This window comes from Carlito syrichta, unplaced genomic scaffold (assembly GCF_000164805.1).
Source record: "Carlito syrichta isolate Samal-C Ts95f unplaced genomic scaffold, Tarsius_syrichta-2.0.1 Scaffold306983, whole genome shotgun sequence".
Taxonomy (NCBI): domain Eukaryota; kingdom Metazoa; phylum Chordata; class Mammalia; order Primates; family Tarsiidae; genus Carlito; species Carlito syrichta.
In genome coordinates, this window is record NW_007251079.1 from 15,667 (window position 1) to 39,451 (window position 23,785).

The 23,785-nt window shown below is 43.7% G+C and overlaps 1 protein-coding gene across 2 annotated transcripts in view; it reads right to left on the reverse strand.

Moving 5' to 3' along the window:
- IDE (insulin degrading enzyme) overlaps nucleotides 1-23,785 on the reverse strand; it is a 79,828-nt gene that overhangs the window by 11,419 nt on the left and 44,624 nt on the right. For both annotated transcript variants that reach the window (XM_021715312.1, XM_021715313.1), the window contains 8 exons: nucleotides 19,645-19,747; nucleotides 18,006-18,128; nucleotides 15,534-15,616; nucleotides 11,835-11,979; nucleotides 8,049-8,159; nucleotides 7,041-7,161; nucleotides 2,017-2,108; nucleotides 641-752 (listed from right to left, as the gene is read on the reverse strand). In XM_021715312.1, coding sequence (XP_021570987.1) covers nucleotides 641-752; nucleotides 2,017-2,108; nucleotides 7,041-7,161; nucleotides 8,049-8,159; nucleotides 11,835-11,979; nucleotides 15,534-15,616; nucleotides 18,006-18,128; nucleotides 19,645-19,747 — 890 coding nt within the window. The remainder of the gene's footprint in view (nucleotides 1-640; nucleotides 753-2,016; nucleotides 2,109-7,040; nucleotides 7,162-8,048; nucleotides 8,160-11,834; nucleotides 11,980-15,533; nucleotides 15,617-18,005; nucleotides 18,129-19,644; nucleotides 19,748-23,785) is intronic.

Sequence of the window (23,785 nt, forward strand, 5' to 3'; positions counted from 1 at the left end):
CCTTTTTTATTTTTTGAGTTGGAGTCTCACTCTGTTGCCCAGACTGGAGTGCAGTGGCATGCTTACTACCGCAGCCTCGACCTGCCGGGCTCAGGTGATCTTTCCACCTCAGCCTTCCAAGTAGCTGGAACTAGAGGCATGCGCCACCACACCTGGCTAATTTTTTAATTTATTGTAGAGACAAGGGCTCACCAAGTTGCCCGGGCTGGTCTCGAACCCATGGACTCAGGCAATCCTCTCACCTCAGCCTCCCAAAGTGCTGAGATTATAGGCATGAGCCACTGTGCCCGGCCAGTTTCCATTTTTTATACATAAATTTTATCTCATGCTTCACAGTCAATATGTCTTTAGTTTGGTGCTTTTTTATTTCCTAACCCCCCTATATCCACGTACCAGTTGATTCCAGTATCATTCTCTTCCCAGTACTTGTCTACCTCCAATTTCACCTCTCTGGCCCTCCTGCCAGATATTTTTTTGGCAGCATTCTCTATCTTTAGTCATACTTCAGTAAACAGTAGAGGATTCCAGAGGATCTTTGGATTAAACTATGCGTCACCATCCAGGTGAAACAACCCATTTGCATTTACCCACATTGTATGTCAAAGCGGTCCATTCCCAAAGTGCTAACATCCCAACTTACTGTCAGGGAGCTGAACTTCTCTATACCGAACCAGTTGACTTGGAAGGAGAGGCTTGGTATGAGCATGTTCAATAAGGGTATCTTCAACCATCTGCATAACTCCTAGTGCAGCCTGGGGAAAAAGACATAACCCAGCACATTACAAAAACATAAACAGATCTCATTTGTGAAAATAGAAACAGTATACTGGATGGTAATCCGTTGCAATACGAAAACAACATGCTTGCAAAATAAACTAGCTCCATTTGTCATAAAGATGAATTTTAAAATCTTAAAGACATTTGCTCCTATTCAAATGGACAAAAACAGAATGTCAGTATAGTCACTCTGCAATATAGTCAATATGGTAGCAATAAAGAGAAGCAGAGACCAAATCGTCAGCGCTGATGTTGAAAAAAAGGCACTGCAGAGCTGGAGAAGTACTAGTGATAGAAAGTCAGTCCCAAGTGAAATGACCCTGATCACAGACACCTGGCATCATGGCAAAGCAAAGGAGGTGCGCCTAAAGTGTTACTGCAGGGAAACTGACCTAAGTTAGAATCCTGTCTCTGCCACTTAGAACATCCAACTTTGGGCATACAGTTATGCTGGCAGAAGAGCAAAGTGGCAGAGATGGAGGGATCCTGAGGCCGACTGCCATGGGAATCCTGCAGTGCTTTCCATGTGCCGAGCATGTGGCATGTACTGTTTAATCCTTATAACCCAGGGTGCAGGTGCTACCATAACGAATTTTTTTTTTTTTGAGTCAGAGTCTCACTCTGGAGGGCACCCAGGCTGGAGGGCAGTGGCACATTCACAACCACTGCAGCCTCAACTTGCTGGGCTCAGGTGATCCTTCCGCCTTAGCCTTCCAAGTAGCTGGAACCACAGACACACACCACCATGCCCGGCTAATTTTTCTTGATTTATTGTAGAGACGAGGTCTCACCAAGTTGCCCAGGCCTCGACCTCCCAAGGCTTGAGCCACTGCACCCGGCCTACAATAACAAATTCTATAGATAAGAGTACTGAGGACAGAGTGAGACATTTTCAGAAGATGCCATAGCTAGCATATGGCAGAAATAGAAGTTGAATGCAGGCTGATTCCACAGCTTAGGCTCTTATCCATGACACAGTCCTGCCTCCCTACATCAAGTGGTGATAAGTACTCCCACTTCCTCCTGTGACGGCACAAGGCAGGCAACAGTAGAGGAGGCAGCCATGAAAGCTGGTCCTCAGTGAAGCGCCATTACTCTAACGTCTCCTGTGACCTCGCCTACTTTCCAGAGAGAAGAGAAGGCTGAGTCAACTGCAACGTGCTGGTTAGTCATCTTGAGACAGAGGAAAATCATCTTCTGCACTGATCCACAAAAGTTGCCAGAACCTCGGCCACCCACCTGCTTTGTAATGTTTCCGTGGAGAAGGGCTTCAATGTGCAGCCGCGACAGGAGCTGAGGTATGAAGGCCTTAAGGCGAGGAAGGGTGACATCTGTAAAGGTAGGAGAATTAGTGAGCTTTACCCAGGGGTTTTTAAAAAACAGCTCTGTATTTGAGATAAACTGAGACTTTCAGAAGACTTGCAAAAAATGGCAAAAGAGAGATCCTGTAAGCCCTTCATCCAGTTTTCCCTAATGCTAGCATTTCTTGTAACCATAATACATTTGAGATTAAACAAATAAACTAAGTATTTAGCATTGGTACAATACTATTAACTAAAGTACAGACTTTATTTGGATTTTAGTTTTTCCATTAATGTCCTTTTAATGTTCTGGGATCGAATTCACAATCCCCCACTGCATCTAGCTGACATACCTCTTTTTTTTTTTTTTTTGAGTTGGAGTCTCACTCTGTCACCCAGACTGGAGGGCAGTGGCCGCTCCCGGCCACTGCAGCCTCGGCCTGCTGGGCTCCAGCGATCCTTCCGCCGGAATTACAGGCATGCGCCACCACACCTGGCTGATTTTTTTATTTATTGTAGAGATGAGGTCTTGCTGCCCAGGCAGGTCTCGAACCCGCGGGCTCAGGCAATTCACTCACCTGACATACCTCTTTTAATGTCTGACAGTTCCGTGGTCTTTCCTTGTCTTTTATGACCTTGGGAGTTATTATTTTTTGAGTTAGGGTCTTACTCTGCTGCCCAGGTTGGAGTGCAGTGGTACCATCACAGCTCACCGCAGCCTCAACCTCCTGGCGTCAGATGATCCCTCTGCCTCAGCCTCCTGAGTACTTGGGACTATAGGTGTGCTGCCCTGTCCAAATAATTTTGTTTTGGGGGATGGAGATGAGGGCTCCCCATGTTGCCCAGGCGAGTCTCGAACTCCGGGGCTAAGCGATTCTCCTGCCTGGGCCTCCCACAGTGCTGGGATGACAGGGGCGTGCCACTGCACCCAGCTCTCTTGTGACCTTAAGAGTTTTGAAGAGCACTGCTTGGTTATAGGATGGTCCTCATCTGGATCTGTCTAGTGCCTTCTCATGATTAAGCTGCACTCACGCACTACTAGGAAGAACACCACAAAGGTGATGTGTTCTCAGCGCATCACGTCAGGGGGTGCATGAAACTGCAATGTTGTACTGCTAGTGATGTTAACACTGATCACTTGGTTAAGGTGGTCTCTGCCAGATGTCCTCATTGTAAATGTGCTATTTTATTCTTTTGGTTGTAATCAAGTAACTCACACAAGCTCTGCACGTCATTCGAAAAGTCCACCTCCCCATCAAAGCCTGTTTTTCCCCGTGTGATGAATAAATATTTACTTTGAGATTAAACAAATATCCTGTTTTCCCTTAAATTCTGCCCACTAATTTTAGCGTCTACTGGTGGATACTGCCTATAGCAATTATGACTACGGTGTTCTAATGGCAATCTTTCTGGTACTCTCATTCCTTTTACATGCATTGATTTAGTTTTTCTGCAAGAAAGAGTTGTCCGTTCTTCACTAGGACACCACAGTAATAACTGCCACAAGCAAGGTCTACCAACAGATGTTAAAATTAGTGACTGAATTTTAAGGAGAAATGTGGGAAAGGAATTAACAAGTGCTTACCACTGATCAGGTATTTTACAGATACTGTCTTTCACACTTATAGGTATGTACTACTATTCTCGTTTTAAAGGTTGGAAAACCGAGGTTAGGAAAATTCAAGTCCAAAGTCACCAAGCGAGAGCTGGGATGTGAGCCTCGGTTAACTCCCAAGGGATGTTCATCCCACTCCACTGTGTCACCCTAGGAGTCCCCTTCTCTAGACTCCCTCAGCACTCCGAAGCTTCCACCACAATACTTACTCTCTTGTCTCTACTGAAATGATTTATTCAACTTTATGCTTTACCATAGACTGCAGCTCTCTGATAAAAGAAATTCCATCTAGTTGATTGGTGGATTATTTTATTTTGTTTTTGAGACAGAGTCTTGCTCTATTAAGGCTAGAGGACAATGACACAAGCATAGCTCACTGCAGCCTCAAGCTCAAGCCATCCTCCTGCCTCAGCCTCCTGTATCGCTAGGACTACAGGTGTGCGTCATTATACCCAACTAATTTTTATTTTCTATTTTTGTAGAGAGGATCTCGTTGCATTGCCCAGGTTGGTCTTGAACTCTTGGCCTCAAGTGATCCTCCTGCTTCAGCCTCCCAAAGTGCTGGAGTTTACAAGAGTTAGCCACCATATATGGCCTAATTGGCTGTTTTTTCAGCCTCAAGCACGGGTAGTCCTAGGCTGGGTGCATGGCAGGCAGGTAGTAAGCGCTGCTGGAATACACTGCGCTCAGAGGTTCCTGCTATCCTGGCACCTGGACAGCTGAATGATTCAGAGTCATGGGCGAGCCAGCCTCTCCCAGAGCTATCTCTAGATTGAGCCAAGCTGACATTTTGGACTATTGTGGGAGTATATATTCATGTATCAAAACAGCATGATTATTTACTAGAGCAGAGAATTGGAACCAATTTATAAAACACATTTGGAAAGACTTCACATGCCTCTGAGATACTTTAGAGCTTACTTCACTTAAAATTCCCATGTCACCTGACCCAGATTCTAACAAAGGGAAAAAAACCTCAAACCTTTGCTTCTTGATTATGAAAACAGGTTTCTGAAAACATATTTAAAATTATGTGGTATTTTTACATAAGCGGACCTTGAACAATTATAATAAGAAAGGGATTGGCAATAGTGGGAAATAGTCAGGGGAGGGGGGGTGGGATTGGCAGTTGAGGGAAACTGCTAGGGGAGGGAGGGGCACACCTCATCAGCAAGGGTACCTGCATAATCAATGTTTGTATACCTAACCCTGAATTGTACCCCACATCTTTATAATAAAAAAAAATTATGTGGTATTTTTAAATGTATAATTCTTGCTATGACCACAACAATTTTGCAAAGAAAGTATATTAACTGTCCTGATAAAAGAAAGCATCTGCTCTAGTTAATGAATTTTATAATATAGCCTCCTCCTCAGTGCCTGAGGCAACCAACAAAATAATAACTTTCAACACTGCTTTTGATATGCCACTGAAGACATCAAAAGCACAGTGTTACGTAAGTATAAGAACTTGTCATAAAAGATGATTAAACATTCAAAAGAGCTCTTTTTTAAAATGGCATTTTATTGCTGAGCATTTAGGAAGAAAGATTAATTGGTAAAGTAATACTGGGAAGTAGAAACCAATAATAAAGAGTACTGGTTCGGGCGTGGTGGCTGAGGCCTAATCCTAGCACTTTGGGAGGTCAAGGCGAGAGGATTGCCTGAGCCCGCGGGTTCGAGACCAGCATGGGCAACTTGGCAAGACCTAATCTCTACAATAAATCAAAAAATTAGCCAGGCGTGGTGGCGCATGCCTGTAATTCCAGCTACTTGGAAGGCTGAGGCGGAAGGATCGCCTGAGTCCCACAGGTTGAGGCTGTAGTGGCTAGGAACGTGCCACTGCACTCCAGCCTGGGCAACAGAATGAGACTTCTGCTCTCCCAGCACTTTGGGACGCTGAGATGAGAGGACTGCCTGGGCCTGCAGGTTTGAGACCAGTCTGGGCAACATAGTGCGACCTTGTCTCAACAATAAATCACAAAATTAGCCGGGCATGGTAGCGCACACCCAGAGTTCTGGCTACTGGGAAGCCGGAGCCCAGCAGGTCAACTCAAGCCTGGGTGACAGTAAGACTCTGACTCAAAAAAAAAAGGTGCTACAAATCCTCATTTTTTTTCCAGTACCAGCAACACTGAAAGTCACTTTCACCTATTCAATAGGTGCTCATCAGACACACACAGAGGGCATAATATCACACCAGACACTAAATAAAGGAGATAAAAGGAAGGCTCTCAAGGAATTTCAGATTTCAAGCAAAATTTCTGAAACTAGATTTAAGACCTTAGGGGAAAAACAACAACAACAACAGCAGCAGCAGAGCATTCAGTCATCTGCAGAAATTATGAACAGTAATGATTAACTGTGGTGGGGCCACGCTGAAAACAGTAAATGTGGCTAAACTGCCTAAATACAAAAGCCATTTCGAAGGCCACTGCTATTCTTGTTTTTTTTTAATTTTATCATTGTTTGAGCTGGAGTCTCACTCTGTCGCCCAGGTTGGAGTGCAGTGGCACGCTCACACCACCGCAGCCTCAACCTGCTAGGCTCAGGCGATCCTTCCACCCAGCCTTGAGAGGCTGGAACTACAGGCATGCGCCACCGTGCCCAGCTAATTTTTTTGATTTATCGTAGAGATGAGGTCTTGCCAAGTTCCCCAGGCTGGTCTCAAACCCTTGGCTCAGGCAGTCCTCTCACCTCCACCTCCCAAAGTGCTGGGATTACAGGTGTGAGCCATCATGCCTGGCAGGAATCTTATTTTTTTAAAAATTGACAAACACGGTGAGGCTCAGTGGCTCATGCCTGTAGTCCAAGCACTTGGGAGGCCGAGGTGGGAGTACTGCTTGAACCCAGGCATTCGAGATCAGCCTGGGCAACACAGCAAGACCTTGTTTCTACAAAAATAAAAAAATTAGCTGGGTATAGTGGTGTGCACCTGTAGTCCCAGCTACTTGGGAGGCTAAGGCCAGGAGGCTGAGGTTGCAGCGAGCCGTAATGGTGCCACTGTACTCAAGCTTGGGCGAGAGTGATACCCCAAACCAAAAACCACACAAGCAAACAAAAATAATGTATAGTGATCAGAAGAGGGTAACCAGCACATCTGCTATCTCAAACGTGTATCATTTCTTTGCATTGGGAATGTTTAACATCATTCTAGCTATTTGAAACTATGTATTATTGCTAACTAAAATCATCCTACCCACCAGTTTTAATAAAAAAATATGCACAGCTGGATTTACTAGAACGGCACATTATTTGAAAGTATAAATACTTGCTAACAGGATCCACCAACATGATTTTAAGGAAAAATGAAGACCGCATTAGGCTTGAAGTAGAAAAAGCCTCACCATCCAGGGCTTCTTTCAGCTCATGCTTGGTCCAGGCCACTTCTGTCATCAGCAGGCGGAGATAGTACATGGCGTGCTGGTGCGGCTGCTCCGCCCGGAAGTTGTTCAGAGATCGCATGTACTAGTGAGGGAGAGACGTGGGTTCGTTAATCTTACAAATCTTTTAAAAATCATTATAAAAATCATCTCAAAGACCCGCTATAACCAAACCCCATTCTGTAGAAATTCTGTGGGATGCAGGAAGATGTATTCCTTTCTCCCTTCTGAAGTTGTATAACTATGCATGGCGCCTGTTCCTCTCTGACCCTAGACTAAAGGGCATGCGTTTTCCTTGTCCACATTGCTGCCTAACTCCCAGCTCCGACATAGACTCTGGGTGCCTTCACTACAGGACATCTTGCATTCCTCAGAAAGTTGCCCCCTGTTTTCAGGGGATGTCTCTTGGCACCTCTAGCTTCTACATGATAAAGCCATCCCCAAGTCTCTATAAGCAAGCAACATGGATAGGTATACATATAAGATTATCTGATTTTGATTTGAAGCCTGATAGTAGTGTATCAAGGTGGTCATTTATCATACATCCATTACTGGGCCAAATGTGAGTTGAATTTAACTGGGAGATATATCAAACCTAAACAGCAAGCCCTCGTGTGACAAGGTTCTTATGGTAGGGCAGACCTCTGCTGAACTGTGTGTTCTGCTGAACTTGAGGTTGGGATGAAACGTTTGAGGAGGCCCTGACAGCTACTAGGTGCTTCGCTTTGGAAGTCAGAGCTGCAACTGCACTAGCACTTAGAGCCCACAGAGAGAGCCACGTGTCCACCAGCATCTATGCGGCTTGCTTTCTGGGTAAAATACAGGATTTAGCAAAGACAGGGTAAGATGAATGCAATGGATCATGAATGCTTCTTTTCCTCCTCTCTCCTTGTCCAAAAATTCTCATAAAATAGTTATATTATCTCATAAATTAAAAAAAATAAGTTACAAACATGAGTTCAGAAAACTTACTGCTTCTTTGATAATTTCAAATCTTTTTTCATCAATCTCAAAGGTAGCCATTTTCTCAATAATCTTCTTTAGCAAAATTGGCTGCTTGTCATTGTAACCTTTCACCGAAAGCTACAGAAAGAATTCAGGGTATTAAAAGTCTAAAAATATAATGAAACAATTTCCAAATACGCAACTTAAGCTTGATTTTTAAACATTTAGAAAATCTCAAAGCCAGTATATTAAAATAAAAATGAAACAAAAATTTCAATTAATTTAACTTCTCATAAATATAATTTAATACTTAGGGAGATAATATTAACCATCTTTGTTCTAAAAAATTATTTATTTATTTTTTAGAGATGGGCTCTTGCTATGTTGCTCAGGCTGGACTCAAATTTCTGGGCTTGGGTGATCCTCCCATTTCAGCCTCCCAGGCAGCTAGGACTATAAATGCAAGCCACAACACCTGGTCATTAGCCATCTTTATAATAAGTCATACTCAAAAGCATAATTTTACTTTTCCTAAACCAAATCAATAGTAGGTAAAGTCACCTGACACCACACCATAGTGCTGTAGATTATATAATCAAAATTCAAGTTCTCATATCAAAATTGATAATAAAATGTAGTTAATTTTTTTTGGTCAAAAAGAATTTCTGCCTGGCGCAGTGGCTCACACCTGTAATCCCAGAAATTTAGGAGATGGAGGTGACAGAATTGCGAGCCTAGGCAACTTGGTAAGACCTCATCTCTACAATAAATTTAAAAAAAAAAATTAGCCAGGTGTAGTGGCGTGCGCCTGTAGTTTCATCTACTTGGAAGGTTGGGGTGGAAGGATCATCTGAGCCCAGCAGGTCGAGGCACCGGTGGCCATGAGAGTGCCACTGCACTGCAGCCTGGGCAGCAGAGTGAGACTTTGACTCAAAAAAAAAAAAAGCATTTCTAGCAGATGGTAGGCTTAAGGTTCTTATAAGTGTAGTCAGAAGGCAAAAAAATCACAGAGGAAGTTGGATGTGGAGGTACAAACCTGCAGTACCTGCTATTTGTAGGGGGCTGAGGCAAGGAGATTGCATGAGCCCAGGAGTTCAAGGTCAGCCTAGGCAACATAGCAAGACCTTGTCTCTTAAAAAAGAAAAAAAAATCACAGAGGAGTGTTATCCAGCAATCTGTTACACATGTCCCCAAATTATTTATACTTAAGTATTTACAAAATCATCTTTGGAGAAACCAGGCAGCCCCGATTTTGTATGATATGGCATCTTGCCACTTTGTCATTCAGTGTTGCCTAATCAAGAGTCACAATCATAACCACTTGCTTACTTGATGCGTTCTGCTGATGTCCCCAAAGCCAATGGCTGAACGAACACATGTGCAGAAAGGACACACAGCATGTATCACCAGGATTCTGCTATAGGGCAGTTTCCTGTGTCTCTGAATGCCTAACACTTTGAAAAGCAGGGAATGGGAAATTCCTATTGTTCTAGTTGCACATGGGGGCACCCCAAGTAGCACAGGAGTTACTGCAACTAGACAGCTAAAATGCCCTGGACAGTCTTGCCATGTGAGGAAGAATGGCCAGGGCCTTGGCAGGAGGAAAGGTCACTGGGTATGAAAAGCACATTGTCTCCTGTAGGAATTAGACTCAAAAGGAGTAGAAAACCCATTTTGTCATCAATAAAAATTACTTGTTTTAATGATAATATGGCTACTAAAAATCAACAGCAAAAAGTAAAAAGGTAAGTACATTATTACTTTTCTATCTGGAGTTAATTTCTATCTAATTTCTGTGGACTCTGAGAATGGTTAGATTACATGCATTCTTATACATTTAACAAAAACTACTAGATAATTTATTTTTTATTTCTATTTTTGAGTTGGAGTCTCACTCTGTCACCCAGGCTGCAGTGCAGTGGCATGATCACCTGGGCTCAAGCAATCCCCCATCTCAGCCTTCTTAGTAGCTGGGTCTATAGGTGTACACCATCATGCCCGGCTAATTTTTTATAGAGACGGGTCTCACTATGCTGCCCAAGTCTTGAACTCCTGGGCTCAAACAATCCTCCTGCCTCAGCCTCCCAAAGTGCTGGGATTACAGGCATGAGCCACCATGCACAGCCAAGAGTTTATGTGAAGGAAAAAAGTCACTGTGAAATAAATATATTTTAAAATCCTAAACTCTTTTGTGTAAAAATTTAAATAAGTCCCCAGAAATGATCTCATTTTTATTTTTACTAAAATATACAATATATTTTCAAGAAAAGTCAAGTTGGATGTGCACCATAAAAGGCATGTTAATTTGGAACTGAGATGTAAGGCAGCTTGGAAACATATCAGAAACACTTTTGAGACAAAAGTATCTAGTTATTTTTTGGATGCATTTAGTGAGGTTTATTTTAAAACACATAAAATAGCTAATGGTGCATGCTATAAAATAAGTTAAACTATTACTTTTGAGATAGGGTCTCACCCTGTCACTCAGGCTAGAGTGCGGTGAAACAATCAAGGCTCACCACAGCCTCGACCTCCTGGGCTCAGACAATTCTTCCACCTCCATCTCCAGAGTAGCTGGGACTACAGGCCCGTACCACACCTGACTAACTTTTTGATTTCTTGTAGAGACAAGGACTCTCTATGTTGCCTAGGCTGGCCTTGAACTCCTGGGTTCAAGTGATCCTCCTACCTTGATCTCCCAAAGTGCTGGAATTATAGGCATAAGCCACCACACCTGGCCATTAAAATAAGTTAAATTAAAATGTCGGGTGTATTTGAACATGGGAACATTCTGCTACTATATGCAGAAATAAAGAAGGGCTATATATAAGTAAAATTCAAGCACCACTATAGTAACTATAGATATCTTTCACTTACAGACGTTAATATACTCAAATATATGGAAAGAACAACATGCTTTCAGGATTAACATATTAAACATCTCAAGCAAAAAAAGCATGCAAATGCTCACAAGAGGCACTATGCCTTACTAAATCATTCATTAGTGGAACTAATACTTATTTGAGTTCTTCAATCATTCGAAGGGTGTAAGGAAAAAAACCATCAACCCTCTTGCTTAAAAATGCAGAAGTTAATAGTTTGTCCAAGCTCAACATAATGCTTCAATGGTGTGGTGCCTTTTCTTTGGTTTGCATTTTACTTACAAGTATTGCATTCATTCCTGATGCAATGCCATAGCTCAAACCTGAGAGGCGTGCTGCATATGTATACTCTTTTAAATCATCCTTCAATAACCTGATAAACAGGTATGTCATGTTGCAATGGAGAGGATCAGCATAAATGTAGCGACTAACAAAAAGAAAAACAAAAGAAATGCTTTGATACCTCAAGCAGTGATGTGGCAATGGAGAAACATGACCGAAGAGTATGAATATGCAGCCTCACGACTAGGATTTCTAGGGGAATGGCACGGGGTCAACCTGAGGTTTTACCACAAGCAGAAAGACCTCATTCTCTTTTGCCAAAGACCAAGATTTCAAATACAGAATGGGTGAGATCAAAACTGAACAGGGGTCCGATTTTGTTGAAGTAGAAAAACACGAAAATCTGGTGAAAGATGTTAAATTAAAAAAAAAAACAACAAATCAAGGAAAATTTGCGCATTATGAATGGTAGGTAGCTGAATACTTAGAATAAAAGCTAACTGAAAAATTAAATGATGAGGAAATATGATTAGCCGTAGAGATTTTTTCAAAAAAAGAAATGGAACTCATACCCTCAATCGAAAACGCTTCCATCAAATCAAAGTAAAAAATGTTGATGAGTGGAAGGCTCTAAGGTGTGGGTACTTACATACATCCCATAGATGGTATTTTGGAGATCATAGCTCAAGTCTGCTAGCTCTGCTGCATATGCATACTCGTTGAGGGAGTCTTTGAGGAGCTCAAGGTACAAATAGGCCATGTTACAGTGCAAGGGGTCCACATAAGCAAATGGGCTGGAAGAAAACGTCAACAGTAAAAGAGCTGATTTATGACTTCTCAAGGTGAGGTGGCCTTTTGAGATGGATCCAGATACGGAATATCGCGTCGTATAATGTCCTGAGGATATGGTTGGAATCTTCTTAGGAGGAAAAAGTAAGATGTCTGAAAGAGAAGCCTGAAATATGCCATGTGTGTGTGCTGGTGGCAGTGAGGAGGGAGGGGCCGCTTACCCAGATGAAGAGGCAGAACTGACAACTCAGAAAGGCAGGGAGTGGGAATGGGCCAAAACCAAGCCTACGCTCAAGGCCAACAGGAGGCTGCAATGACTCTCTCCAATGACATCACAGCCTTGGTGGACAGGAGTAAGAGGTAGGGGATTTGTCTGTGGCAATTCTAGGAACTTACAAAAACTGATACCCATGAAAATGTGAGCTTTTCCTTCAGTTTTCCCCAAAACCAATAAAGAGCACTGTCAGCAAAATAATTGATAATTTCTATCATGTAACTGCAGGCAGAACTAGGGAAAAATATTAAAATAGGAGAATACTTATTTATTTATCTATTTAGATATTTTAGTTGGAGTCTCACTCTGTCGCCCAGGCTGGAGTGCAGTAGCACACTGATCACAGCCACTGCAGCCTTGACCTGCTGGGCTCAGGCGATCCTTCCACCTCAGCCTTCCAAGTAACTGGAACTACAGGCACGAGCCACCATGCCCGGCTACTGTTTTGATTTGTTGCAGAGATGAGGTCTCGTCAAGTTGCTCAGGCTAGTCTCGAACCTGTGGGCTCAGGCCATCCTCTCACCTGGGCCTCCCAAAGTGCTGGGATTATAGGCGTGAGCCACCTCGCCTGGCCTAGGAGAATATTTAAATAAGAAAGAGCAACAAAAGAAACAATGATAGAGTGCCACTGCTAAACAGGACTGCAGAGGCAGAATGATTTTTCATTTCCCAGATAAGAAACAAGGTTCCTCATGTTGCCTGAGCTGGTAAAGGCCAAGTTGGGGTTCAAGTTGCTTGACTGTGGGACCTTACTTACCTTTGCCAGAAGCAAGTAAGAGTCATTCATTTAACACATGTCCGGGTGCTACTACATGCGGACTATAGTGCCCGGGTGCTTCTCTAGACACCGGAAATAATGAGGGGACACCAGGCAAACTCCCTGACCTCACAGAGCTTACAGTCCAGGTAGGGCAGACAAATGTCAAATTTAAACCTGAGGTCTCAGTTGGTGATAGTGCTATGAGAAAAATTAAGCAGGGTAAAGGGAATTGGAATGCTAGCATGGCAGCAGTAGGGAAGGAAGATTGCTACTTCACATAAGATGGTCTACCAAGGCCATTGTTATAACGTGATATAGGAACCCAGGCTTGAAGCAAGCCAGGGAGCAAGCCCTGGGGCCATCTAAGGGGTGGAGTGGAGAACTTTCCTAGCTGAAAAAATAGTGAGTGCTGAAGACCTGAGGCAGGTGCCCGCTTGGCTTGTTTGGCAGCAAATACTCAGAAGCACAGTAAACATAACCCATGATCTAATAACAAAGTCAATAATTTTATCAAAGCCAGTGGTAATAAAGCAAAAATAGGGGTAAAACGCTTAGTCACTTAGAGAATTTAAATCAAAGAGCAAGTTTTACAGCTATCCAAATATTCTTCAACTGGAAATCCTAAATGAAGACTCTGCCATTGGATTTTTTTTTTTTTGAGTTGGAGTCTCACTGTGCCACCCAGGCTGGAGTGCAGTGGCATGCTCACGGCCACCGGAGCCTTGACCTGCTGGGCTCAGGCGAACCTTCTGCCTCAGCCTTCCAAGGAGCTGGAACTACAGGCATGCACTACCACACCCAGCTAGTTTTCTTTTGGATTTATTATAGAGACGAGGTCTCACCATGTTGCCCAGGACTGGTATCGAACCTGTGGACTCAGGCAATCCTCTTGCCTCAGCATCCCAAAGTACTGGGATTCTAGGCTTGAGCCACTGCGCCTGGCCTGTCGTTGGATTTTTCCAAGTATTATACATGATGACAGATTTCCTTCTTTAGGCAAACAGCAGCTCAGAACTTGAGGCACAAGTCATAAAAACAAAATCATCTCAAAAAAAGAGGCTATGGACGGAGCTCAGCCCTATGGACAAGTATGTACCAGATAGAGGTGAGCTGAAGATACACTGAGAAATTTTCACAATAGTAGTATTATTCATACATTGTTCCTGAACATCTTCCTTTTTATTTATTTATCTTATTTTTAATTTTATTAGAGTTGGAGTCTCACTCTGTTGCCCAGGCTGGAGTGCAGTGGCACGCTCATGGCCAGTGAATCCTCAACCTGCTGGGCTCCTGCAATCCTTCTGTCACAGCCTTCCAAGTAGCTGAAACCACAGGCGTGCACAATCACATCTGGCTATTTTTTTTTTTAATTTATTGTAGAGATGAGGTCTCGCCATGCTGCTCAGGATGGTCTTGAACTCCTGAGCTCAAGTAATCCTCTAGCCTCTGCCTCCCAACGTGCTGGGATTACAGGTGTGAGCCACTACACCTGGTTTCCTTTTTATTAAATAATTTTTAAGTAACCAATACGTAAGGGCTCCAGACAATTAAATGACAGGCCAGGACTCCAGATCACTTAGTAACTACCACCTCTTCTTCTGGGCAACTTCCAGGAATACAAAACCAAAACAAACAAAAACCGAAATTATTTATTTTTTCCTCAATGAATGTTCTAGGTAAATCGATAACCTTCCCAGAACCCAAGATAAAGGTTAATTAGGGTCAGCCCTCCTAATAACAGCTAGCATAAATCATTTCAGTTAAAGGCTATACTCATCAAAGAAAAAGAAAAATAATTAATAATCTTGGTTCTTATTTTGAGTTTGGGTCTTATTCTGTCCCCCAGGCTAGAGAGCAGTGGCATGATCATGGCTCACCGCAGCCTTGATCTCCTGGGTTCAGGCAAACCTTCCATCTCAACCTCCTGAGTAGCTGGGGCTACAAACACTTACCATGACACCTGGCTAATTTTTTGTAGAGAAGAGATCTTGCTATGTCACTTAGGCTGGTCTTGAACACCTGGGCTCAAGCAATCATCTCACCCACCTTGGCCTTCCAAAGTGCTGGGATTAACTTTGGTTCTTAAAATACTTCTTGGCGGGCTCAGTGGCTCAGCCTATAATCCCAGCACTTTGGGAGGCTGAGGTAAGTGGATTGCCTGAGCCCGCAGGTTCATGACCTGCCTGGTCAACTTGACGAGACCTCATCTCTACAATAAATCAAAAATTAGCCGGGTGTGGTAACGTGCGTCTATAGTTCCAGCTACTGGGAAGGCTGAGGTGGAGGGATCACTGAAGCCCAGCAGAAGGTTCACCACTGCACTCCAGTCTGAGTGACAGATTAAGACTCTAACTCAAAACAAAAAACAAAAAACAAAAAACCTCTTAAAGAGCAGCAGCCTTATCTAGGTGAAATAACACTAATTCTTTTTATTTCTAGACACAGATGCTTAAAAAGGACAGACAACTTCTAGAAATGTAATTGCTGATTCTAATAAGGTTTATAGCTAGATTCATTTTACATACCTGAAAAATTCAAAGTTGAGACAAGCCTTCGGCAAGAAAAACTTATCATCTTGTTTGAACCAGAGTTTGCTCATAGCTGTATCCTGTGATGGAGAGACAATCTGGTTAGGGAAATAGAGGCCCTCAGCAAAAATGTTCAATCAAACCACTCTTCAAGAGGAGGAGGACAGAGGCAATAGTTGAGAGTTTTGCTCTGGTGGCTGCTGTCTTATGCCTTGAAGCACATTCAGAGGGTCAGTAGGTAGGAAGGTGACTCCTGTAGCAGAGATAAATCAGCCTTGTATGTCCACTGGATTAGGGAGATGGGGGCACCGTGGGGGAAGAGACAGACTGGAGAAGCCAATCCCAGCTGCCCTGACCCCATCCTTCAGGACACTGGAAGGCAGACAGACGCAGGAGTCCTTGGGAGGGTGTGGCAGCAAGCCTCCAAGGAGGCCTCCGATGATCCCCTGCCTGCTAGTCTTGTGTAGTTCCTTTCCCACACTGAACCAACGCTGAGCTGCTGGACTAACTAAATATGTCAGAAGTGATGGCTACATTGCAGAAGATGGTGTGGCTTCCATCTTGATCACCGACTCCCTCTTGGGTCACTCACTGTGGGAGAAGCCGGCTGCCATGTCAAGCAACTCTATGGAGAGGTGCATGTGGTAAAAAGTTAAGGCCTGCAATGTACTTCGAAGAGAATCCTCTGGCCCTGGTTAAACCTTCAGATGACTGAAGTCCTGGCCACAGCTTGACTATAACCTCATGAGAAACCTTGACCCAGAACTACCCACCGATGTCAGTGCTGAATTCCTGATCCTCCTCAGAAACTGTGTGCAATAATAAATGTTTGCGGCTTTAAACTGCTAAATTTTAGAGTAATGTGATATGCAGCAATGGATAACTAACATAGCCAAGGATAAACAAATAAGTCACTATCTTGACTCTCCACTTCACTCATGCTATACTAAGAATGGCCTTAGATGCTCACTTGAAACAACCTTGGATCTCTGACAAGTGATATACTGGTTTAATGTTCTCCTTAGTTTACTCTGAGAAGGTCTAGTTAAAATAAACAATAAAAAAACAGGAAAGCTTTCTCTTTCTTTTTAAGCATGAAAATGTCATGCTTAAAGAAAAATAATTCTCTCATTAATAATCTATCTTATACAATAACCTAGTTTAATTAAATTTCATCAAATTCATCTGAAGCCTAGGTCATTTAAAGATAAAAAGAGGCTGGGCTTGGTGGCTCAGCCTGTAATCCCAGCACTTTGGAAGGTCGAGGCTAGTGGATTGCCTGAGCCCGCGAGTTCAACACCAGCCTGGGCAACTTGGCGAGACCTCGTCTCTACAATAAATCAAAAATTAGCCAGGTGAGGTAGCGCACGCCTGTAGTTCCGGCTACTAGGAAGGCTGAGGTGGAAGGATCGCCTGCACCCAGCAGGTCGAGGCTGCAGTGGCTGGGAGCGTGCCACCGCACTCCAGGCTGGGCGACAGAGTGAGACTCCCACTCAAAAAAAAAAAAAGATAAAAAGAAAGATGTATGTCTATAATCATGAATTTAGAATGAGTTAGTTTGCACGTTTAGAAAGGAGCATGTGCCATAATAATTTGATCCACCTATCTACACACTTTATCTAAGGTCTAAGATAATGGCATAAAAAGACCACTGAGCCAGGTGCGGTGTCTCATGCCTGTAATGCACGCACTTTGGAAGCTGGAGCCAAAGAGGATGGCCTGAATCCAGAGGTTCGAAACCAGTGTGGACAATCTCTACAATAAATCAAAAACTTAGCTAGGCATGGTGGCGCACATCAGCCGCCCGAGCTACTTGAAACGCTGAGATGGAAGGATTGCCTGAGCCCAGCGGGCCAAGGCTGCGGTGGCCATGAGGGTGCCACTGCACTCCAGCCTGCGTGACATTGAGAACTCTGACTCAAAAAGAGAAAAAAAAAAAATCTGAGAAAGGGGGAAAACATCCCACTTTTCAACAACCCTTCCCATTCGTTAACAACTCCATGACTTCATATAATTCTTGTGTCATAATGAGAATTGTTTTTAAGGGCAGGAGATCCAATGGCTCCCCTTAGACATGCTCTCTTCCAGGCTCCAGAGATCTCTGCCTAAAGATCTCTAATGTTCATGACTCAGTATAAACCTGCTTCCCTCTTGGTCTTCAGTAGATATGGGGAAGAGGCCACTACCCTCCCAGACCTGTGATTACAGCCCGGACTTATTTTTCTTCTCTGCAAAGAAAGCAATTTCCCAGAGTCTATGTTGTCTAGTAGTTTTGCTGGTTTGCTTGCTTTACTATTTTCCACTTTATAATATTTCTTGTAGTTATGCTTTCTGTACCTTTTTGGGTCAACTCTTAGGATGTGAGCCCTCCACAAGAACACAGAACCAAATATAGTAAATCATCTCTCTAGCCCCCCATGTAAAACATCTGGACCCTCAAATTTAAAATCGCTGACTCTAACAGTTTACCTTAATAAGAGCAGGGTATGGAGTCGCATCTTTTTCCAATGTCAAAATCTCAAAATTTGTAGGAATAAATTCATTCTTTGTTGGAAGCTTAAATTTCCCATTCAGGTCAGCATTCTGCCATTTCTGGATGTATAATGAAAGCACACACACAAACAGGAAGGGTCAGATTCAAGAGTTTGAAACAATGTCTTTGCTCGATTTCCAAATATTAAAAGGACAAATGTCACACAGCATCATTTTCCATCACATATAAAGGGGCTACTGCCAAGATCCATGGATGGGTTTTCATGAAGCTTCAGCTAGTCTTTCTGACACTCATATTTTACACTCATCTATCTTTCCTTTTCATAGCTCCCAAACGACCAGTAGAGGTCAAGGAACAATCTGTGGCTGCTGAACAGAGGAGCTGACCGATTCCTAAGATCACATTTGCTCTAGCTCTTTAAAGAATGGAGAACAGGCTGGGCTCGGTGGCTCAGCATGTAACCCCAGCACTTTGGGAGGCTGAGGCGAGTAGACTGCCTGAGCCCTTGGGACCAGCCCGTGCAACCTGGCGAGACTTTATCTCTACAATAAATCAACAATTCAATGGGAGTGGTAGTGTGCGCCTGTTGTTCTGACTACTTGGAAGGCTCAGGGAGAAGGATCACTGGCCCCCAGCAAGTCAACGCTGGGGTGGCCAGGAGTGTGCCAATGCACTCCAGCTTGGGCGACTGAGTGAGACTCCAACTCAAAAATAAAATAAAACCGAGCTCGGTGGCTCAGCCTGTAATCCCGCACCTTGGGAGGCTGAGGTGAGTGGATTGCCTGAGCCCGTGGGTTCGAGACTCGCCTGGGCAACTTGGCGAGACCTCATCTCTACAATAAATCAAAAAACATTAGCCGGGCGTGATAGCGCGTGCCTGTAGTTCCAGATACTTGGAAGGCTGAGGTGGAAGGATCGCTGGAGCCCAGCAGGTCAAGGCTGCAGTGGCTGGGAGTGGCCACTGCACTCCAGTCTGGGCGACAGAGTGAGACTCCAACTCAAAAAAAAAAAAAAAAAAAAAAGATTTTCTGGTATCTTCTTATGAATAAAGGACCCAATTACAAAGGCACGTAGCCAATGAGAACCCAAAGATAAGAAAGAAAAAGTGCTAGGTGAGTACACAGGAGTCACAAGTAAAGTTGTGACTACTGATGAGTAGGGTAAAATACTGGCTTATATCTGTTTTGAAGTAATTCTGAATTCCCCTAACACTGACAAAAAGAGCAGTGATACAATAGGAGGCATAAAATACAGTACCTCCTAAAACAAAGACAGTAAGAATCCCAGAGACAGCTCCAGCCTCTTCTTCCCTTTCATGTGCTTGCTTCCCTGGGTACCCTGAAACTCAATCCTCTTAGACTGCCTGATACACCATGCTGGTGGTTTGACAGACACCCGAGAAAGTGACTAGAGTGTCAGGTCTTCTTGCAAAAAGCCAAATTCCATCTCTCTAGCTTCTTGCTAAAGTCTCTTAAGATGGCAGAGACAACACTAGGTCATCAGTCTCTATACTCTGAGCCCTGAGTGGGTGGATCTAGGGAGCACACATTTTTGTGACCTCTCATACATCAGGCTTATTCACAATATCAAGCTTATCCATAGAGTTCACTCTACCTTGATGACTTCATCTGAGATGGCTTCTTGTTTGTACTGGGTTCCATACCACTCTTCTGTGCGATCAGTTTTTCCTTCAAAAGATTTGGAAACTATGGCAACCCTAGAGAAAGAATGGGAAAAAAAAAACCCAGAAAAAAACCTGTAAATTCATGTTGTATATATTCATTTACAGAATCTGACTCATGAAGATGTAACTAATATCCACAAATGTGTTGGGCCTCTTAAGACTCAGCAAATCCTGTGAGGCCAAATAAGCAGTATGTATACAGAGGTTTCTGATCACAGGTCCTGTTATCCTTTAGCTATTGTCCATTATTTTTAGTGTAAAAAAAAAATGCTTACAGAGAGAATCTTCTAGGTATGCTACTGACTAAAATTTAAAAGGAAGACTAGCTAGGGAAAATGGAACAAGGTCAGTTGAAAAAGAGTCCTGGCCAGGCTCGGTGGCTAGGCCTGTAATTCCAGCACTTTGGGAGGCCGAGGTGAGTGGATTGCCTGAGCCTGTGGTTCGAGACTCGCCTGGGCAACTTGGCGAGACCTCATCTCTACAATAAATCAAAACATTAGCCGGGCGTGGTAGCGCTTGCCTGTAGTTCCAGCTACTTGGAAGGCCGAGGTGGAAGGATCACCAGAGCCCAGCAAGTCGAGGCTGCGGTGGCCGGGAGCGGCCACTGCATTCCAGTCTAGGTGACAGAGTGAGACTCCAATTCCAAAAAAAAGAAAAACAGTCCTTAAAAAAGCAAACAATGAGTCCTTCCTAGGAATAGCTCAGGCCCAGATTTAAAAGGAATGATAGGAATCCAGAGATGGTCAGTTCATCCAGAGACCAAAACACCACAAACGTTCCCAACGAACTTTCATTATTAGTTGATAAGCTTGTGTTCTATGTTATTTTCCTGCCAGAGACTAGCATCAAATATGTCACCACATGTACACTGGCCTTCCTGCTTCTAGGAGAGAAGGGGACGAGACCAAGAAATGTCTATCATCTGGTTTATTAAAAGTTTTCTTTGGCCGGGCGTTGTGGCTCATGCCTATAATCCCAGCATTTTGGGAAGCTGAGGTAAGAGGATTGAGGGGTTCGAGACGAGCCTAGGCAACTTGGCAAGACCTCATCTCTACAAAAAAAAGAAAATACATGCCTATAGTTCCAGTTACTTGGAAGGCTGAGGTGGATGAATCACCTGAGCCCAGCAGGTCAAGGCTGTGGTGGCCATGAGCGTGTCAATACACTCCTGCCAGGGTCTAAGACTGGACTAAGACTCCGACTCAGAAAAAAAAAAAAAAGCTTTCTTTGATGGGACAGTAGAAACAGCCCAGAAAAGAAGATGAGGGGAAAAAAAGTTTAGAAAGGAAGATAGCAGTAAATAATGTCAAAAGAGAAAATGAACACAAGATTACAAGAGCTGGGGAGCGAAGAATGTCTATACCAGCAGAACTTTGCAAGTTGCACCTGTGGAGTGCCTTCAGGGACATCTCTGTCTCTGCTGCCTTCTAATTACCTAAGTGGAATCATTACACCCTATCAGGAGGCTCCACCACAAGCTGGAAACAATCCTGTTTTGAATCCTGTGGGTTGAGGAATTCTAACCAATTAGCTAGGGTGACTTGCTGACAGGTGAGTTCTGTTATTGGCTCCACTTCTCTCTTTTCTTTTCTTTTTTTGAGTTGGAGTCTCACTCTGTCATCCAGGCTGGAGTGCAGTGGCACACTCATGACCACCGCAGCCTCGACCTGCTGGGCTCAGGTGTTCCTTCCCCTCAGCCTTCCAAGTAGCTGGAACTATAGACACACACCACCACACCTGGCTAATTTTTTGATTTACTGTAGAGACGAGGTCTCACCAAGTTGCCCAGCCTGGTTTCAAACCCGCGAGCTCAGGTAATCCTCTCGCCTTGGCCTCCCAAAGTGCTGGGATTACAGGCTGAGCCACCGTGCCCGGCCATATGATGCTTCTTAAGGGCATTCAGTACATGACAGAGCCTAACTGGACTTGGCCTAAGGAATTACTTTGACTTTTGTTGATTTCTCAGAGAATGAATCGACTGATTCTCAAGGAGACGTCTGAAAAATACAATAAGAAGTAGAAGAATCGGTAGAGAGGTGGTATTCCCATCTTCTCTTCCATGAGAGGCGTGATTTTGAAGGTTCATTACATAAATGGCTTTGGTTTCCCTGGAGTGATAGCCCAGGCATCAGAATAATGGGCAGAGGGCTGATTACAGCTTGCAAAGACCGAAGCATTCATTTGGCAGCGGATTTACTCTCTGAAACAAGAAAACTTTGAACTCAGTTCTGAGAGAGAAAGTAAAGAAGTTCAGGGAAAGCTGCCAAGCCAGACACTCTGGCGGACAGCTACATGACACAGGAAGAAGCAGGCACTGAGGGCTGTGTGGCAATGCTTAGGTTTAAACAAGGGGAGAGAAGGAAGATTTGCCAAGCATAATCCTTAGGGATTTAGATAGTTATATACCAAAGTAAAGTGGATGGGTAACATTTGAAATGTCATTGCAAGAAAGGAGCAAAACAGTTCCTTAAACCAGGCAGACAGATGGGCGTGGTGGCTCATGCCTGTAATTCCAGCACTTTGGGAGGCGGAGGATTGCCTGAGCCCATGGGTTCGAGACTAGCCTGGGTAGCTTGGTGAGATCTCGTCTCTACAATAAATAAAAAAATTAGCTGGGCATGGTGGGACATGCCTGTAGTTCCAGCTACTTGGAAGGCTGAAGTGGAAGGATCGTCTGAGTGCAGCAGGTTGAGGGAGCAGTGGCAGTGAGCATGCCACTGCACTCCAGCCTGGGCAACAGAGTGAGACTCCCACTCAAAAACAAAAATAAAACAAAAAACTAGGCACATATCATATACTGGACTAACAAAAAGAGGCATCTTTGCAGACTAAGAGTTAGTAGTACACCATTAAGAAATACAAAATGGAAATATGTAATAGAAAGATACGGGGTTTTTTGTTTTTGCGTCAGAGTCTCACTCCGTCACCCAGGCTGGAGTGCATTGGCATGCTCACAGTCACCGCAGCCTTGACCTGCTGGGTTCAGATGATACTTTCGCCTCAGCCTCCTGAGTAGCTGGGACTACAGGCACGTGCCACCAGGTCTGGCTAATTTTTTTTATTTACTGTAGAAATGAAGTCTCACTAAGTTGTCCAGGCTGGTCTCAACCTCCTGGGCTCAAGCAATCCTCTTGCCTTCTCCTCCCCAAAATGCTAAAATTACAGGCATGAGCCACTGTGCCTAGTCAGTTTCTTCTCAAATGGTTGGGGGGGGGGGTCATAGGAGAAAAAGGCTATCGATATGGCTCTGATGTGATCCTCAGAAACTTGAGAGTGGGCCAAGCATGGTGACTCACACCTGTAACCTCAGTGCTTTGGGAGGCCGAGGCCGAGACCGAGACCAAGGCCAAGGCCAGAGGACTGCTTAAGCCAGGAGTTCAAGTCCAGCCTGGGCAATATAGAACGACCCTGTCTCTACAAAAATAAAATAATTAGCTGAGTTTGGTGGCATGTACCTGTAGTCTCAGCTACTCAGGAGGCTGAGATGGAAGGATCACTTGAACACAGGAGGGCAAAGTTACAGTGACCCATGATGGTGCCATGGTACCCCAGCCCGGGTGACTAAAACCAAAAAAAAAAAAAAAAAAAAGGAAAACAAGACAAATGACCTTTTCTTTTTACACTAAAACTTATACTAGTGGGAAAAAAGAAACAGTGGGCTAGAACAAATGCTGACTGTTGACTTCAAGTCAGCACATTTAAAAATGTTGAGAGAATGTAGTTTAGAGAAGCTGGACGGTACCTATTTGGGAAAAAAGGTCTCCCGACTACATATATTAAAAGAAATTATGGTTCCCAATGAATTCTCATAAGACTTTTGCAAGTAATCTCTGAGAGAGGAAAAGGTGAAAACAACCAAAGAATAAGTAAAGGCTTCATAGGTAATTGTGATGAGTTCAACAGAATTAGTAAGGGCACCAGCCTAGCAATCAGAAACTTGGATTCTGCTGGAAACTCTGACTCACTGTCTTGAAATCTTGCCAAAATCACAGCCAAGACTTAAATTAGGCAAGTCATTTAGCTTCTCTGGACTTCAGTTTCATTAATTTTTTTTTTTTTTTTTTTTTTTGG